This window comes from Ylistrum balloti, unplaced genomic scaffold, assembly GCF_031769215.1.
Source record: "Ylistrum balloti isolate Yb309-2 unplaced genomic scaffold, AGI_CSIRO_Ybal_v1 Utg369660, whole genome shotgun sequence".
Taxonomy (NCBI): Eukaryota; Metazoa; Mollusca; class Bivalvia; order Pectinida; family Pectinidae; genus Ylistrum; species Ylistrum balloti.
The window spans coordinates 282504-300449 of NW_026781911.1; the positions used below are offsets into that span (position 1 = coordinate 282504).

The 17946-nt window shown below is 35.7% G+C and overlaps 3 protein-coding genes across 3 annotated transcripts in view; 2 read left to right on the plus strand and 1 right to left on the minus strand.

Moving 5' to 3' along the window:
• Positions 1 to 5601, minus strand: part of LOC132558529 (UPF0696 protein C11orf68 homolog) — a 38292-nt gene extending 32691 nt beyond the window's left edge. Inside the window, exon 1 of the mRNA XM_060223115.1 lies at positions 5556 to 5601. Within this exon, the coding sequence (XP_060079098.1) occupies positions 5556 to 5562 (7 nt within the window). The 5' untranslated portion in view covers positions 5563 to 5601. The remainder of the gene's footprint in view (positions 1 to 5555) is intronic.
• LOC132558546 (globin-1-like) lies at positions 1923 to 7552 on the plus strand. Its single transcript, XM_060223127.1, has 3 exons — positions 1923 to 2128; positions 6547 to 6766; positions 7050 to 7552. The coding sequence occupies exons 1-3, from the start codon at positions 1923 to 1925 to the stop codon at positions 7173 to 7175; spliced, it is 552 nt and encodes a 183-aa protein (XP_060079110.1). The 3' UTR covers positions 7176 to 7552.
• A 6812-nt stretch (positions 7553 to 14364) lies between these two features.
• On the plus strand, positions 14365 to 15722 carry LOC132558513 (uncharacterized). The gene is made up of 3 exons (XM_060223083.1): positions 14365 to 14567; positions 14754 to 14973; positions 15467 to 15722. The coding sequence occupies exons 1-3, from the start codon at positions 14365 to 14367 to the stop codon at positions 15590 to 15592; spliced, it is 549 nt and encodes a 182-aa protein (XP_060079066.1). The 3' UTR covers positions 15593 to 15722.
• The last annotated feature ends 2224 nt before the right edge of the window (positions 15723 to 17946 follow it).

The following is a 17946-nucleotide window of genomic DNA, read 5'->3' on the forward strand; positions in this document are numbered from 1 at the left end:
TGTTTCTCCATCAGGACTGAATCAAATAGAAATTGTATTTACCTTCAATAGGACATACACATCACAGTTTAGACTGTAATTTTTCCAATTTCTTTTTTTGTGGGTTTCTATGTAAATCTTTCTTTTGTCATACTTTGCCCTAGATTCATAGAACTCGATTTAGAATTAATTTTCTGTTGACATATCGGTATTTTCATTTTTACTGACCACGATTTGTATGATGGGTGTTGTCGATGAAGCAAGTTTGGCTTTATTGTTTGTTGTAAATCTCAACTTGTTTGCGGCGACAAAGCGCCTTTAACACACTTACACAAAAGAAACACAAAAACGAAAGAAAACAAAAATTATCCTTATCGTCCGCCACAAAGTAACTGCTATCTTTAGACTCAGGTGTGAGTTCGGCCTTACAAGACGAACGCTCAACGAAAGCCCAAAAATGAGGCAGATTCGATTCTTCCAGAACACGTTGTCTAATTCTCATTTTATCTTTTAAAATTCGTCCCTATATGAAATTTTCCCTTGCTCATATTTTACCTTGATTTATTGTAAGTTTTAATTGACATTATATACTTTACGGTATTTCTTATTTTCGTAGTAAATAGTCAGAGTGACGATATATAAGATTCGAACCTCTGATTGTCTTAAAGTATGAAAAGTGCAGAGGTAATTGATGATTTTGTTGTGAACAAACAGACATGGATGATCTGGTAATGTGATAATTAAGACATTTGAAAGACACCATTATTTACTTTGTCAGTATGAATCATCGATGCCTATTTAACCAAGGGACCAATCAGTGGGTCATCGACATATAGGTATATAATCTGGCCCAATTAGGGATTTACCTTGTCGTCCACATGAAAATTACATTTACAATAATGATATGTCAAGTGAAATATGGGGTGATTTAAGGTTCCTCCACGATTGTAGCCGAAAGAATGGTGAAATTTAAACTTCTTGTCAGATGGTCGGTAGAGATCGCTGTCGCTCTATTTTACTAACGAATTAAAAGCCATATGCAAACACAAAATTTTGTGTATATAATGGGGTTAGATTTACCGTAACATTACGACAATAATTCCAGCTCAATCTAGCAGCAGCTACTTTAATTTATTATATACACACAAAGACTCCAATTCGTATTGTATTAAGCTTGGTTTATTCTACGTGTTTAACGGGTCTGTTTTCTTAATGTTGTGAAGTTGGCACATGTACAGGTAAATTTTAAGTGTATATGTTTATACCATTACTTACCTGTATAACTTACCAATCAATACTATTTAACAAACCATTTATAGCCGACCTACTCTGATCACAGATTTGTGTTTAATTTTGGTCTTATCAGCTATGTCTGACTGGTAATCTTTGGTAAATCATTGAAACATATACTATATAAACACTTTCTATCGTTTGTTTTTCTTTGCTCTCCTCCTCTTTATGTGTATTGGTGTATACCCCACAACGCAATGTCGGCACTTTCTCTGTGAAGTCTACCTGTATATACCTTTCTATTTGGTACACCGATACAGGTGTGAAAGCAAGTTTCACTGGTCGGACGGAGTTGATGAAAAGTCACGTTCTTACATTTGCATTAAGAATCAAAGATTGTGATTCCTGTGTAGAGATTTAATTTGTGAATACCCTTTTGAGTGAGAAAAAATTGTATTGTGATTATTCTGTGTTGATGTGAAGGAAATCGTGTTCTGACAAGTGCTGGGCTTCCTTTTCATATTATCACCGTACAGGTCGTGTATATATGTAAGATTTGCACCTTTGACACGTCAATACGGAGTACGGACGTGCAAGAATTTACCATATTTAAAATTGATATTTGATGCACTGCATTAACAAAATATCCTAGTGATGCAGCCTTAATTAGTGTGTGCAGGAAATAATTAATGAAGAAGAAATAACCAGCAACCATGGGAAACCTCAAGTCCAGGTTAAAACGATCCAAAAGTAAATCCAGGAAAAGTGGCCAGGTTAATTTACCTGAATCAAGTTCTTCTCGGAAAACGGTGGACCCTCGGCTACCCTTCAGTAATTATAGACAGATATTTAGCATCAAAAATGCATGGAAAAATGTGATGAGGACAATGGAGGACACATCAAAAGACCATCTAATAAGGTAAAACGTGTACTGAGACTAGACTACTGTAACTGTATTATTTTGCCCATGCTTTCAGATCAGTTGTAATTGCACACTATTTACACGTGTTTGTCAGTCGCTGATTTACCGTTGTCTTTCTTTCATTATCTTTCATTACAATTGTAGGAGCATTGCATTTTTTCTTTCATTCTTTCTTTCAGTATTATGTATTTACATGTAATTGAGGGTTGTTGTGTGTGGTTGTTGTGTGTGATTGTTGTAAACTACCCTAGGGTTTTAACATCATTCTATTTCTAACAACACACAGTTACAATATCTAGTACATATTTAATTACCGAGTGCTTAGTTAATCTGCTCTTTCATTTACTTCTTAAAAATACCATCTACAGCAAGCCATAATTACTCTAGATTTTATGTTCCTCATTCAGTAAGTTTCTGAAGAATATTTTCACAGTAAATGTCTAATGTTTAAGTCTATATTAGTGAGAGTAAGACGTAATTGAATTGGTTATATCAAATGCTACCCAAACTACCTTATATTGAATGACTATCCAATAACTATATGTAGATTCACCATACAAGTCAATCGAGCGGTCCAAGGCATTTCTGTGTCAGTGCCTTGTTTATTCATGTAAGTCAGTAAACATTCGTGTGTTTGTTTTTCCCCCTTTTTGACCTAATATATAGTTTCAACAAAGGCAATCCCGTTAACATGTAATGACGTATCCTTCTCAGATTTGAGACAAAGAATTTGGGTTTACCTGGTGAAGATACCATAGACTTTCATGATTGTTGTAAACATTTTATTGCCAGCGAGTTGGAGAGCTGGAAGTAGTATATATTCCTTATACACCCTTGTCTGCATTTTCAATCAAGTCATAGATTTTTATTCAAGTTTGTAATGTTTCACGTTTTCAGGAGTTTTTGTAGGTTTTTTTCTGATGAGTCCAGAGAAACATTTTCAATTTTTTATGACTCCAGTTATAAGGAGATATAGTGGGATCTCAAAATTTGAGTGAGTCCTACAGGAAAAGCATGAGTTAAGGACTCAAATATTCGAGTTACAAAGGTCACTGATGTTACATATGAAAGACATTTTAAAATCTTTTTTAAAATTTTACATATGAAAGACATGGCAAAGACAACTATTTCTGCCATCTGCTTCTTCTTCCACTTAGACGAGGAGACAATGATAAGTATGGCACCATTTAGAATGGTGTCTTTCAAATCATCATACTGAATGCTGACATGTCAATGAATTGTGAATATGTCTCAAAATCAATAACAAGAGATCCCAAAAGGATCTTGGTGCCCAACATCGTTTGATCTTTATTTGCTTTTTGAAATTGGGATTTTTTTTTCTTTTTCCTTCTTTTCTCGTCTCTTTTCTGTTTTTGCTCTTTATGATAAGAAATTTGAATATTCCTTTGCAGAAGTAGCGATGATAGTCTTATCTTGCCAAATACAAGATGGTCACCTGAAAGACATTTTGTTTTTTCTGATATGTCCTAAAATCTAACAGGCCCAAAAAAGGACCAAAAGGAACCTATACATGAAATTTGAGAAGTATCTATGTAGTTAGTATTTCTCACGAAGTAGTGATAAGAAAGATTCAAAGTCAAAGTCCAAGATCTGTCGGCCATTATTTTTTTAGTCCCAAAATTAAATGGGCACAATTAGGGACAAAGGGGAACCTACGTAGGGAATTTGAGAGAGATCTATCTAATTCTTCTTAAGAAATTGCGAAAACAAATTTCCAAAGTGAAAATCCAAGATGGCCACATGTCGGCCATTTCATTTTTCTGATCACTGCTGGGAAAGATAAATCATCACGCTTACCATACAGTTATGTCGAATGAATGTTATACCTGTTGTTTACGTTTATTTTAATATCAAGATAAAGAAAGGTATACCAAAGCAGACTTCACTTCGCCTAACAATGCCTATCATCGTCCATGTTCACACGTAATAGTCATAGTCGTTATATAAATTTCAAATGATAATTTGTACACAGAATGAACCTGATCCATCGGTCAAATTGAGTAATTCATGACGACGTTTAGTGTTCCTCTCTAGAACCATACTTCTATGACTGGAGGGGTTGACTGTATTCATGTGAGGTCGAGCTGGCGATGCGTGAAACAGACATCTTTTAAATAGATGGTTTTGTATGTATTTGTCTTTATAGATATTAAAGAGAAAGGTGATGCGATCGTTTGATTATCATATCTAATGGAAGGAAAGGAATTAGACCGTATCTGATATCCCTCAGCCAATATTGATTTCAATCAGATCGTGAAAGATTATAATTTCCACCTGACTGGACCTAGTTGAGATAAGTAAGATTCATTACACTGTGTATATGTGTAAGTTACCGCTAGTTTTAGTACAGGTTCTGGTGTATTGCTTTCCTATAAAAGTTTAAGGTATATAATCGTGTATTGATGTTTGTTTTGGTATCTTAAAACAATATCTAAACAACCACGGAAGGGTAAAACATCTTGTGTGCTAAAAACAAACCATAAGAACATTCGGAATCCAGTTATAGTAATGGATGTTCCGTTATACGCTAACGGCATCTGGGAGACTACATATGACTAGATTTTATCTTTTATTTACATATCTACGTACCACTCCTTCTCTCCCTCCCGGCCCCTCTCCCTCCCGGCCAATCTTCTAACTGCCACTGACATTTACCGGTGTTCGGAAAGACGCAATTTGTGAAAAAGGGATTTAATTCAGTTCCATTGTACGAGAGTCAAACATGACTCGCTTCCAGTACTCGATATTGTTCGTAAGTTAAATAATTCACGCCGAACTGTAAAATCCGCTTCATAAATAACAGGTTTTTAAATATATTTGCCCTGGTATATATGATCTATCAGATATAAACAGAGGTAGTTATACAGAGAAGTGTTTACCTTTATAAACACAGATCATGGTTATCTCACTAATTAGTATGTACCTGCCTATTATATATGAAGCTCCTGTCTGTGTAAGATTAAAGTTTGTAACAAGTATTTGGTATCTTTACAGTGTAAAGTAATTACATCATACGGATACACTACACTAATTGACGCCATATCATTACATAGTTAGATATAAATACACAAAATTCTGAAACCTATCAATCTTCAGAAAACGTTCATTACCACACGCGTACTCAATGATTCATGGCAAGGAAATTCTACTTGTTTTAATAGACACTTTTGGTGGCTGCCATTGATACCAGCTTTGAATAAAATGACATCAATACCAAAACAAAGTAGGGTGCATATTCTATCACGATTTCGATAATATAACTGTATTTCACTCATAGAACGAATTAACCGATCTACTTTTCTCGACCTTCATTGACAATGGGATCTACAGGTACAACCAACAAGGAAATTGTATGTAATTATTTCAATCTTCTTATGTGAAAAATTACGAATTTTGTACTTACAGAACATGTGGTTTAGAGAATAGCAGGTTGATTGTCATGGGTTTGACCTCTGTTGGGGATATTCTAGCTGCTGATGTCATAACACCACATGTACGGTACACCTTAGTATTAACGGTGGATCACTGACAGCATTACTTTGAGAGCATGATATTACTTTCACGTCATCTAGAAATACATATACATATGTTTGTCAACTTCATGGTCGGTTACAGTTTCTCACGTTTCATGTGATAAAACAGATTTTTACCCAATAGTAAGCTTTAAATATGCTATTTTCCCGTTTTAATTCATTTTTTTTTAAATTTTTACTTCGCACCGTGGTCACAAATAGGACTGAGTATGGCAGGGTATTCACTGCAGAGAATACGACAGTAAACTTAAGACTGTTTATTGCTGTTGTCACTTATTGCATTTAACATACAAAACAAAATCGCTGAGAGGTCATGGGATTAACTCTCTAGGATTAACCTCACAAAGTTTGCTGATGTAGGTACATTTTTACTAATGCTTAATGTCCCTCACAGCTAATCGTCGTGAATATAAACATCTTCTTGTGTTGTCTTACCAAGATCTCCGCGTGATAACTGGCTGCTTGTGGTAACAGGGTTTCTTATCGACTGATCGCCTGGGACAAATGTAGATGTTAGAGTATGCGTACTGACGTAGGTTAGTGAGGAAGAATGACGCCCGAGACTATAATCCTTGTCGTCGGCTGCAGTAGATTATGTACGACGGCGTATTTAGGTGGTAAACAATATCCAAATCAGCTGAAATTCTTTGGCATCCATTTGACTATATGATATATATACAATTAACTACTAGTATTTACACCATTCTGTAACATGGTTTGTTTATGAATTCATTTGATGGGTAAACCCGATATGTACCGAAACATTTGTTATGATGTGCTTAAAGAAATCCATACATCTTTTAAACCATTCTCAGCATAGGACGACGGAAAATAAAATTTCAGCGATTTTTTTTACTTCAGATTCTTCGAACGTTTCCCCGCCTACAAGGAAAGTTTCCCGGAAATTAAGGATTTGCCGACGGAAGACGCCATGCGAGAAAGTCTCGAGTTTGAGACAAGGGCAGTCGACATATTCCAAATGTTTGATGACGTCATCGTGAACTTAGAAAGTGTTGGTATAGGATTGGAAGAAATACATCGGGTGGCCGCATCAGGTTCCATAACAGTATTAATGGTCAAGGTATGAAAAATAATATAGAACCTAATAAAAAAGATTCATCGTCTTTAAATGATAAACGTTTTTATCCGAATGGCAACAAGGATGACAAGGATCAAAGTATAACTGTGAATATTGATTGCTCGTCAGTTGAAAAGTGTATGGTAGTGATTTATCTTCCTTTTCTGTGATTGAGAATAAATATTTCAATTTGGATCAGTTTTTAAATCCTGCTCTGCTGTTTAAAATAGTTTTAGTATATGACTATTGAGAAGAGCACTGCAGTTCTGTTCTGGTTATTTTACAGGATATGAAAGCAACCTTTATGGAGACATTGCGGCACAATCTTGGGGACAGACTGACGGATACAACTTCGGAAAACTTCAATCTGCTATATGACTTTATTGTGTCAGAAATGGAAAAGGCGTGCTGATACGGACTTAAATAACAGCGCAACTGTCATCATTTCTTCTTTGCCCAAGGCATCAAAAGCATAATTGAAATCTGATAAAAAATCTCCATGCTGCTTATTCCGTTCCGATCCCCCGAACATCGTCTTCCTGATATTGCTACTAATACGTAATAACCAGGATGATCTGTTTACAAAATGATCCCTCTAGTATTGTCCTCCTGGTTGTGGTTCTATACAAAATTATACCTCTAGTACTGTTTCCCTGCTCGTGGTTCTACACAAAATGATCCCTCTAGTACTATCTCCCTGATGGTGGTTCTACACAAAATGATCCCTCTAGTACTGTCTCCCTGATGGTGGTTCTACACAAAATGATCCCTCTAGTACTGTCTCCCTGATGGTGGTTCTACACAAAGTGATTCCTCTAGTATTGTCTTCCTAATGATGGTTCTACACAAAGTGATTCCTCTAGTATTGTCTTCCTAATGATGGTTCTACACAAAATGATCCCTCTAGTATTGTTTCTGATAGTGGTTCTACACAAAGTGAACCCTCTAGTATTGTTTCTGATGGTGGTTCTACACAAAATGATCCCTCTAGTATTGTCTTCCTAATGATGGTTCTACACAAAGTGATTCCTCTAGTATTGTCTTCCTAATGATGGTTCTACACAAAATGATCCCTCTAGTATTGTTTCTGATAGTGGTTCTACACAAAGTGAACCCTCTAGTATTGTTTCTGATGGTGGTTCTACACAAAATGATCCCTCTAGTATTGTCTTCCTAATGATGGTTCTACACAAAGTGATTCCTCTAGTATTGTCTTCCTAATGATGGTTCTACACAAAATGATCCCTCTAGTATTGTTTCTGATAGTGGTTCTACACAAAATGATTCCTCTAATATTGTTTCTGATAGTGGTTCTACACAAAGTGAACCCTCTAGTATTGTTTATGATGGTGGTTCTACACAAAATGATCCCTCTAGTATTGTCTTCCTAATGATGGTTCTACACAAAGTGATCCCTCTAGTATTGTCTTCCTAATGATGGTTCTACACAAAATGATACCTCTAATATTGTTTCTGATGGTGGTTCTACACAAAATGATACCTCTAATATTGTTTCTGATAGTAGTTCTACACAAAGTGATTCCTCTAATATTGTTTCTGATGGTGGTTCTACACAAAGTGGTCCCTCTAGTATTGTTTTTGATGGTGGTTCTACACAAAGTGATTCCTCTAATATTGTCTTCTTGGTTCGGTTCTATTCAAAAGAATTTCCTCAATGTCTTCCTCTTGGTAGTTCTATAAAAATGATCCCTTTAATATTGTGATTGTGGCCCTTACACAAGATGTTCACCACAATATTTCCTTTCGTGGTATCGGTTCTATAACCTCGTTAAAACTTAACCAAAATGATGTCTCCAATACGTGTTATCGTGTTAGTTGTTCTTGATGACGTATATACAACAACAAGCTATATTGACACAAGGTTGTTATAACATGGATTTGTCGATTCGTAACAGTTTTTTTTATCTTTTGAAGACTATGTCATTAATGATTATTATTCATTTTTATTCTGGTGACTATCAAAGTAGATGACTATGATTTTAATCTCCCTTCGAAACTGCTAGCTAATGATGTGCATTATTATAAACAGTTGGAGATCGAATCTCATTGAAAACGATAACTACTTAATACATCTTTGCCAGTGAAATATATGTTTAGAGAAATATCTCACTGATAAAAGAGTGATTTTCACTAGTGACTGCGCACTCGTGATATATATTAAAGTATTAGAAACACTTGTGAAATATATCTGTTATTATTGAATATATAAAAAGAAAAGGACACTCGTTTGCCGTTAGTGTTGGGTGGTATTAATGCTTACTTGCACAAATTATAAGTATCATTTGAATATTGCTCAATCATTTACTATGGAAATATACAATGTACACGTCATTGTTTTGTACTTTTTGGAATGAGTCTGACAATATGCACATTGAATGAAGAGCATTGACTAACCTTTACTGCAGTCGTTAATGACAAACCTACTTCTCTCCAGGAAGTCAGATCACGTGTTCAATATAGTACAGTGATGATGTTTACACATTTGATTTACTAGTATCTTGTATCAAATCTAGGTTTTGTTTTAAGATATCTGATATTTACGTTAAATGGTTTACGCCGTAACTGGTACCATACACAACATAAAGTATAACAGCATGCACGCCTATCAATGCGTATCGGTAGTGTGATGTACACTATCTCTCCTTCCCAATTCACACGACAATAACACATGTATTATATTCAAAAGTAGGCGAAAATACGTTTTCGTAACAAAATTTCCTCAGCATGAGACGCTCCCGCATGTAGATATTCGTGTAAGTTATGCATGTTTATGGTAAGATTGAAATAAAGTATATTACTCTTATATTATTGTTATAACACCAATTACATATTTTTCATGACATCTATGTAACATCATCTAACGGGGGTGTTATTGGATGAAGGTTTCCGGCCCCGTCAGGTATGCGTTATATCCGTTAAAATCAATTAAGGAGTTAAGTCACTGCCACAGAAATCATTGTCCTAATTATGACGCTACTACAAGTATATATTGGTTTTCCAACTTCTGTCGGAAACATAAGTTTTTGTTGTTTGTTTTTAATCTAGACTTACAGAGACATTTTACAGACTTCTTCATAATTAACTGCAGTGAGTATGTGGTTGAAGCTTATACTATAATTCACGCACCACGCTAGAGTGACGTATATTCCTAAATAAACATATGTACCTCGGAGTTTTGAGGATATAAAAGTTATCACTTGTCGTATACACTAAATCAGTTATACCTGTAATAGGAAAGACCTGTATTATGGATCTCATGAGAGTCGTATATTTGTATCAGACATAAAATTTCAATTTGGTATCTGGAAAACCGATTGATGATCGTATAATTTTATTTTTGCTTTACAGACAAAGTTGAGATTTTATGTGTCTGGATATTTCCTGGATAACCCCTTTCTAATTAGTTTGTTCTTGCTGGTGTTATTACATCATATAAAGGTACACAAGTAACACTTGACCTATTTGTTTTCGAATCGTTCAAAAGCATTATCAACTATGTTGTTGTCTTAAAAGACTGTTCGCGATTAGAAATTGATGTTGTTGCCTTTAGGGACAGTCCACTATGGACTGGTGACATTTACTGGCACCACCTCTTGAATGTAGTGTCTCAATATAGATTACGATTTTGAAAACACAACTTTTGATTTTCTGAAGATCAAGTGAACCGTGAATAGTAATAACTTCCATCACATGTACTCGACAGATGTTACAAATCAATATATATATTCTCATTCAATAAATCAAAGCTGATGGATCGAGAGTAAAATCTCTTCTGTTATCAAAGATTGTACAAAAGACACATGAGTGAATAGCACATTTTGATACCAAAGATTGTACAAAAGACACATGAGTGAATAGCACATTTTGATACCAAAGATTGTACAAAAGACACATGAGTGAATAGCACATTTTGATACCAAAGATTGTACAAAAGACACACGAGAGAAAAGTACCTTTTAATGCAAATTTAGTGCCAAATAATGAATTAAACTGTATCATACAGCTGTTTCGTCTTTCCAGGATTCATCCGGGATGCTTAGTGCCTAAATTTTGAAACAAGAAACAATTCAAGTTGATCGAGAAAGAGATACCAAAATCTAGATGGGAAGGTGCACAAGTCTTATTATTCAATAAATTTTCAAATATCTCATGGTTTTATAAGAACGTCAAGTATGTGTGTATATTCTGAACTATGTCACTGTTGGGATGAATAACCTCGGGGACTAAATGTCTACAAAAAGTGTCTACTACTTGCAATCTCGCAAAATGTATAAAAGACACACAAGTGAATAGTTCCTTTTCATATAGAACTAGTGTTAGACAAAGTAAGGCCAAACATTAAACTTAAATGCATCGTACAGTTGTTTCGTACTTTTAATGTAAAACATATATTGTCTAGGTATTAATTGGTATCTAAAGTACTGAATCCTATATGTGTATACATGTATGTTATTTGATGACAATGTTCTCAACGAAGATTTTATAATACGAGTGGAAATGATATATAGCGTACAGTTGTTACGTCATCGTCTAGAAATGTAATAATTAGTTTGCACCCTGTCCCATGTCACGTGTCATTGGTTCAACACATCCGATGTTAACATCTGAACCACATAGTAATGAATCATGTATTAAAGTCATCATCGCGCATGTCAATGTGTTAAATCGTCCTTAACCAAATATATCCACTCTGGTCAAATCGTGATGCATGAAAATATTACATCATCGATACTCGATTAATACAGAGCACAACACAGACATGCTAAATAATCGATCGTTATGATCTATGTAATCCACGTGAGAAAAAAATCAAACAGAAAACAAAATCAAGTTTAAATACAATCAATCACTGCAAATTATTTAAATATTGTGCCTTGCTGTTGAACCATGGTTCATTTCAAAATTTCCAGAGCGAATTTTCATCACTGAAAATTGGGAAAGCGCTATAGTTAATTTTCAAACCTTAAAAATCTATAAATATCGTAATATCTACTTAAAAATTAAGAATAAAGAATCACAAAAAATGCTAGAAAAGCTGCTGTACTACACATTTCTGTAACCTGGGATGATAACATCTCTATTAATTCCGTTCAATATTTCGATGCGAGATATTTTTTAACCCCCTATGGATGCATTTTCTATGGGAATTTTCACTTCATTTTCCAGAACTTATGGTATCAGCTAAATGGTGGATTTATATTTATTAAACAAAACTATATCAAGTTAACAGGAAAGTATCTGTATGATGCTTTGCCAACATCCTTCCAAATATCATAACAAGGCAACGTCGGTAATGATATATTGTTACCTACGACAAACATTACACCACTGTAAATAAAAACCGCTGCAAACTTAACACCGCCGAATAATACCACAGCAAATATGATAACGTGGCAAATATAACGCTACTGCAAATACAACAGGTGCATGACGCAACTTAATAATTTAATAGTTAAACAAAAAATACACCAAGAGGAGACCGCAAGGTCAAAGGTCAACAAAGATTGCACAAACGACACTCAAGTGAATAACGTATTTTGATACCAAGGATTTTACTAAAGACACACGAGTGAATAACACATTTTAATACAAAGTTTGTAGTAAAACACACGCAAGTAAACAAAGCCTTGTGATTAAAAATTGTGAACGGTACCTTTTAACCAGAGTTAGACACAGTTTTTTTTCCCAAACGGTGAACTAAACTGCATCACAAGTTTATCTGAATACAGAAAATCTCGAAATCGATCAATACAAGGGCATGCTACTTGTATGAACAAACGACCAGGTGTTCAGGAATAATGAGCTTCTTCTATTTCATTGAAAATACACACAATGTCAATTTTGACTAACCCAAGTAATGTCGCATTCTCAACTGAAAACATGTTATACAACAACGAAACCACATGGAGTTCTAGCGGGCAACAAACACGTCCAACCTCTCTCACTGAGATCACGATGACAACCGTAACACTTTTCCATAGTCTTCACTATCACTAACCTGTATCGAAACCTCTTGTTGTAAATACATCCGTCAGTTGCCAATATCTATGACTGCAATTTAATTATTGGGGAAAGGTCCCCGTATACCGAACCAGCTGGGACATGTAAACACCGCAGACTAGGGAAGTGGATTTCACACACTAATGTAAGAAAAAGAGTAGAAGATACAAATGCTCTGAACATGTGCTTGATGCTATCGATAACCTAAAAGCCGTTATATTTAGCTCAACAAAAAGAAACAACATCCTGAACTTTTTTTGAAAGACACATATTTCTAATAAGGTTGACTGAACTTGGTAACTGTCAGGGGCGTAGCTAGCCCAGTAGAAATGTGTAAGCCTAGGCGAGGGGTCTTGAGAAAATGAATTTCATGATATCAAAGATGTTTCGAATCGTTTCCGAGACAGTTTTTTTTATTTATTTAACAACAAACTTCAACTCCTGACTAAATTAAAGCAAACTTTCTGTTCTTTTGATTCGCGAAAATGTCCCTGACAATTTCTGTATCTTGGTTATATGTACCTTCGGTCTTTGGTGTGTCACTTTTAGTGTGGTCACTCGATTCGACTTTATTTTGTTTTAAAAATTTGTCGATCGACGTCTGTAATCCAGAAGTCTTCATTTTGAAAATTTGCACTTTAACAACATTATAATAGGAAACGTTGAAATGAGAGTAAGAAGTAGAATAGTATGACGTGTATAAAGTTCCGGAAAGCAATGCACTAGGCCTAGTTATTCAACAATTTTCTATTTATATTTATTAATTTATCAAAAATATGAGATATTTACTTTCAACCTTAGTTTTGTAATTTTGTCCGAAATACTCTATGTAAGGATTTTTTTATGTGTAAGCGCGGTTTATTTTTTTCTTTCTATGGAAGCTACGCCCCTGACTGTTTAAACTGACACCTATAACTACTGATTGACTCTTGTTCACAAACCATGTGGTATCAGCGAACGAAGCGTTTTTTTTCTGTGGGTTAGTTGATGGTTCTTACCTTGCATTGTCCTTAGCTAAGCCGCGACATGGCGTGTAAACATATCCCAGGACACGCCCGTAAGCTGCATTCTGCTATCACACAAACACAGATTTGGATCCCAAGGTTGATGACCATTGCTCCAAAGCATGTCAGGAAGCGTCGACTTGTGCGCTGATCAAAAAAGACATTTTGTTCTTTGAGACTTCGCAATGAAGCTTCGAGAAGACTTAAGAGTAGTGACTACTCTAGAAATGTATATATACCTGGTATCATCAAGAGCGTGACAATAAAGGTAGATAATCAGGTATTACCCAAACCAACGCAATCCTATTACAGCGTAGGTTTACGTTTGTATCATTGATGTTAGAGCTGGCTGTAAATGTTCTAACCAATTCGACACGTGCGGATTCTCGCCACATATATAAAACATATTGTATCCGCATGTCATCAGGATAAACACATACATGCAATCGTAAAAAATACAATCATTTGTCTTCCAGCTCTAGATGCGACAACACGATGTCATGAACATCGCCTTGTTCTTCCTCGGTTGTAATGTTGAATTAATTGTTTGCTTTTAGAGCAAATCTAAACGAGACAATGATGGGGAATTCTAAAGGAAAGGCTAGCAAAACTAACGCCGGCTCTGCCGCGGCTGCGGAGCTTCCGGTGTCCAATACCGCTGCTAAGAAAGTAGATCCAAGGCTACCTTTTAGTACCTACAGGCAGCAGTTCAACACTGTCAACTCGTGGAAACCACTTATGAGGACGCTCGAAAAAAGTGCCAAAGAGAATCTCATCAGGTATGAAGTTATGCAGGTTGTTTAATATCAAATCGACAAATATTTCGTTTAGTGTCAATTCCAGGCTTCTCGTTTATATAGTTCAATCCCGATCATATAGTCTATTTTCCCTTAAACAAAAATCAATTAACGATTTCAAATTAAAACAATCTCTTTTTATTCACTTGACAAAGGGTATTTTTTCAGATTTATTAATAAATACCCGCAATATAAAGAGTGCTTCCCGAATGCCAAGAATATGGAGCAAGAAGAGTCGATGAGAGCCAGCATTGAGTTTGGGATCGATGCAATGGGAGCCTTTCAGGTGTTTGATGACGTATTAGGTAACCTTGAGGAAGTCGACGTAGCCATTAAGAAGATAAGAAGGACCGCCAAGATTGGTCTTATGACCCTGGACATGATAAAGGCTAGTATACGTCCAGAGAAATTCCAGGGTTTTTTTTTATTTAAATATTCAGGGAGGTCTTACCTGCGAGATATTCGTTAGTCATAGGTAATTATTGGCAATTCAAGAAGAACCTATTATTTGGCGTATTTGACAGTAATTTGAAGACAATGTTTATATTGTATTTACTCAGATTATATCAGATATCTCCTACATTAACAATGCTTCGAAAAGACGCAAATGATCAGTCTTCATGTAGCAATGAATTAAACATGTTTGGCATTATGTCGTATTAATACGCCTGCTTATGCTTGGAACGATATGGAATACTAAAATAAGATGCATAATGGAAGCTGCCACTAACACAATGAAACATTGCCATAGGGGACAATTCCCCTCCCGTTTGTGGTTTTGTCACAGCTCCCTTCCAAAAGTTGTCACTGTGTAAACTAAACTCTCTTAGATCGCCGTTATGGTTGGCAGTATATTCACTAACCGGCGGTTTCTCTTTCAGGACATGAAGGTCACATTCTTGGAGACGGTCGGTGATACGCTGGGCGACAGGTGGACAGATGCCACGAAAGAAAACTTTACTCTCCTGTATGACTTTGTGATTGAAGAGTATGAAAAAGCTTTATGAACTCCACATTGACATCACCCAAAGTGGAAATTGTGTAACAATCAGACACATATGGACAGCTGTCAAGTGCAACATGATATTGTTGGAGCTATAAGGAACAGGTTATTGCTGTTGGGATAAGTTGGAAGAAATGCTGGAGTACATTATCGGAAATGATAAACAGAAAGAACAAGAGAATCTTTAGAACCGATGGATGATCCCCAAATAAACGCTTGAAGTTTCGTGTTGATATATCTTATAGTTTTTGTATTATGCTCCGGAACATAACAAAGGGCAATAACTCCTAAAAATGCAAAAGGGAGTTATGGTTCTTGTACACTGCACTTCTCCCTACCGAGATATACCTATGAAGTTTCATGTTAATACCGCTTGTAGTTTTTGTGATATGCTCTGGACAAAATTATGACGGACGGACAAAGCGGCGACTAAATGCTCTCCCTTCGGCGAGCATAAAAACACAAGATGAATTCTATTCATTTGTTGCCATGTTTAATCGTCAGGAAACTGGATATGAAAGCCATAATGTCATTGAAGTAGGTGACGACTAACAAGAATGCAAGCGTCTACCATTTAGTAAGGATAAAGCATCATGTGAATATTACTACCGGCACAACAATGTATGGTGTGAATTAACATTGGTAGACAAGAAACAAGATGGATTCCCACGCAATATCATTAGATAGAAGTTATCGTTTATTTTGAAACCCAGGACGTATCAGCAGTAAACCTCGAGTATATCGGACAACAAGTATGTTCCATCACGAAATAGAGGGGCTTCTACACTCTTGCTGTTGATGATTTGAATGTCAGCTTGTCGCCTAAATATGTTTACAGTATTATCACTCTTCAGTTAGTCACAGCACTTCTCTTTCCCTCTCCATATCTAACTGGATGCTGGCCAGGGCTGCTTAACTGTTCTGGTTCCACTACTTCCAGTAATTTTTTATGCAATTTATCGCATGAAGAATTCCTTTGTCCAAATTTATTATCAAGCGCAATACTCCTTCAATCTGTTGCTGACAAAGTCTACAATCAGTTGCTTGTGCTTCATGCACTTTCTTTCGTGCGTTTCCTCTATCATGGCCTCTCGTGCCATGACGTCACCAGTTCTTACATCAAAATAAACACTTAGAATTTGTAAACCACGGAACAATATCAAGACGGGGTGGTTTATAATCCATCTAAGCTAGGAAGCTGACTGTCCTCATATTTGAGTCAACATTTGTTGTAGTGTATTGCCAGCCCTCCAACTTATCCTACTCTTTAGCTCATACAATTGATCAGGTAAGGAAAAACAACACACAGACATGTTGTCTTTCAATGCAAAGTGAACATGTCAGAGTACTTGGTGACACGTCACACCGTTTATACAACAGGCATCCTAGACTGTAAATTTCCTTTCTCTTACACTTCCACTTACAATATAATTGATTGTCCAGTTTTTCCTTTTTTAAATAACAAACTCATATACGTGCCTTGTCTCCTTTTTCATCACACTGGTCGCTTTATGATTGAGTTTGTTAAGTTTTTTTTTTCTAGCTCTTGATTTGTCGCTGCAATTCTGAAAATTCTGAATGTGGCTAGTTACCGTAGTTTCGGTAATATGAGCACCCAACGTTCGTTTCTGCGTGTCCCTCGTTCTTTTAATGTTAAGTTTACTCTTCTTTAGTTGATTTTTAAACCCGTTTCTACCGATATCAACAGTGCCTTCACCCTGTCAGGGTAGGTCTTGTCATAATGATTAAACGAAGACATTTGGTTTCTTATTTAGAATATTGTCAATACGCGTCAGCGTTCTTTACTGGACTATAACTTATAGTTCGTTTTTACTTTGCGTATTCTCTCTCCACCTTGTCTAATTTCTGTATATATAATAAGTAATGTATAGACCGTGAATTTCAAACTATTAACATCTTTTCCACCAATAATATTTCACAATTGAGTAATGTGTATGAATGTTGCTAATAAAACACATAATAAACACGTTCATTTGTACTGTCTTTTTTTATAATATACTTATGTAGACTGGTACACTCGGTGTGAAATCATTAGTATAATAGTAGTAAGCTGTTTGATTGATATTACATATATTTGTAATTGAAGAGACTCAAAACGGAAAACTTTTGAGTGAAAATGTGAAAAACCAAACTGATTTACTGAATAAGGAAAATCAGACAATAAGATGTTGTTTTAGAGAGGGGGTTATACCATCGTATCATTGTGGTGGTGATGGTGGTGGTAATGGTGGTGGTGGTGGTGGTGGTGATTATGTAAATTCATGGATATTGACATTTCAGTCGCTGCCATTAAATGTAACGTGCACTGGCTACAACGGAACTGTCATCCATGAAAGT

What these genes read in the sequence shown, in the direction of transcription:
- LOC132558546 (XM_060223127.1), top strand. Translation starts at nt 1,923, where the DNA reads ATGGGAAACCTCAAGTCCAGGTTAAAACGATCCAAAAGTAAATCCAGG. An exon ending in TCAAAAGACCATCTAATAAG is followed by an intron (nt 2,129 to 6,546) that starts GTAAAACGTGTA and finishes TTTTTACTTCAG; the next exon opens with ATTCTTCGAACGTTTCCCCG. An exon ending in TAACAGTATTAATGGTCAAG is followed by an intron (nt 6,767 to 7,049) that starts GTATGAAAAATA and finishes GTTATTTTACAG; the next exon opens with GATATGAAAGCAACCTTTAT.
- LOC132558513 (XM_060223083.1), top strand. Translation starts at nt 14,365, where the DNA reads ATGATGGGGAATTCTAAAGGAAAGGCTAGCAAAACTAACGCCGGCTCT. An exon ending in GCCAAAGAGAATCTCATCAG is followed by an intron (nt 14,568 to 14,753) that starts GTATGAAGTTAT and finishes GTATTTTTTCAG; the next exon opens with ATTTATTAATAAATACCCGC. An exon ending in TGACCCTGGACATGATAAAG is followed by an intron (nt 14,974 to 15,466) that starts GCTAGTATACGT and finishes TTTCTCTTTCAG; the next exon opens with GACATGAAGGTCACATTCTT.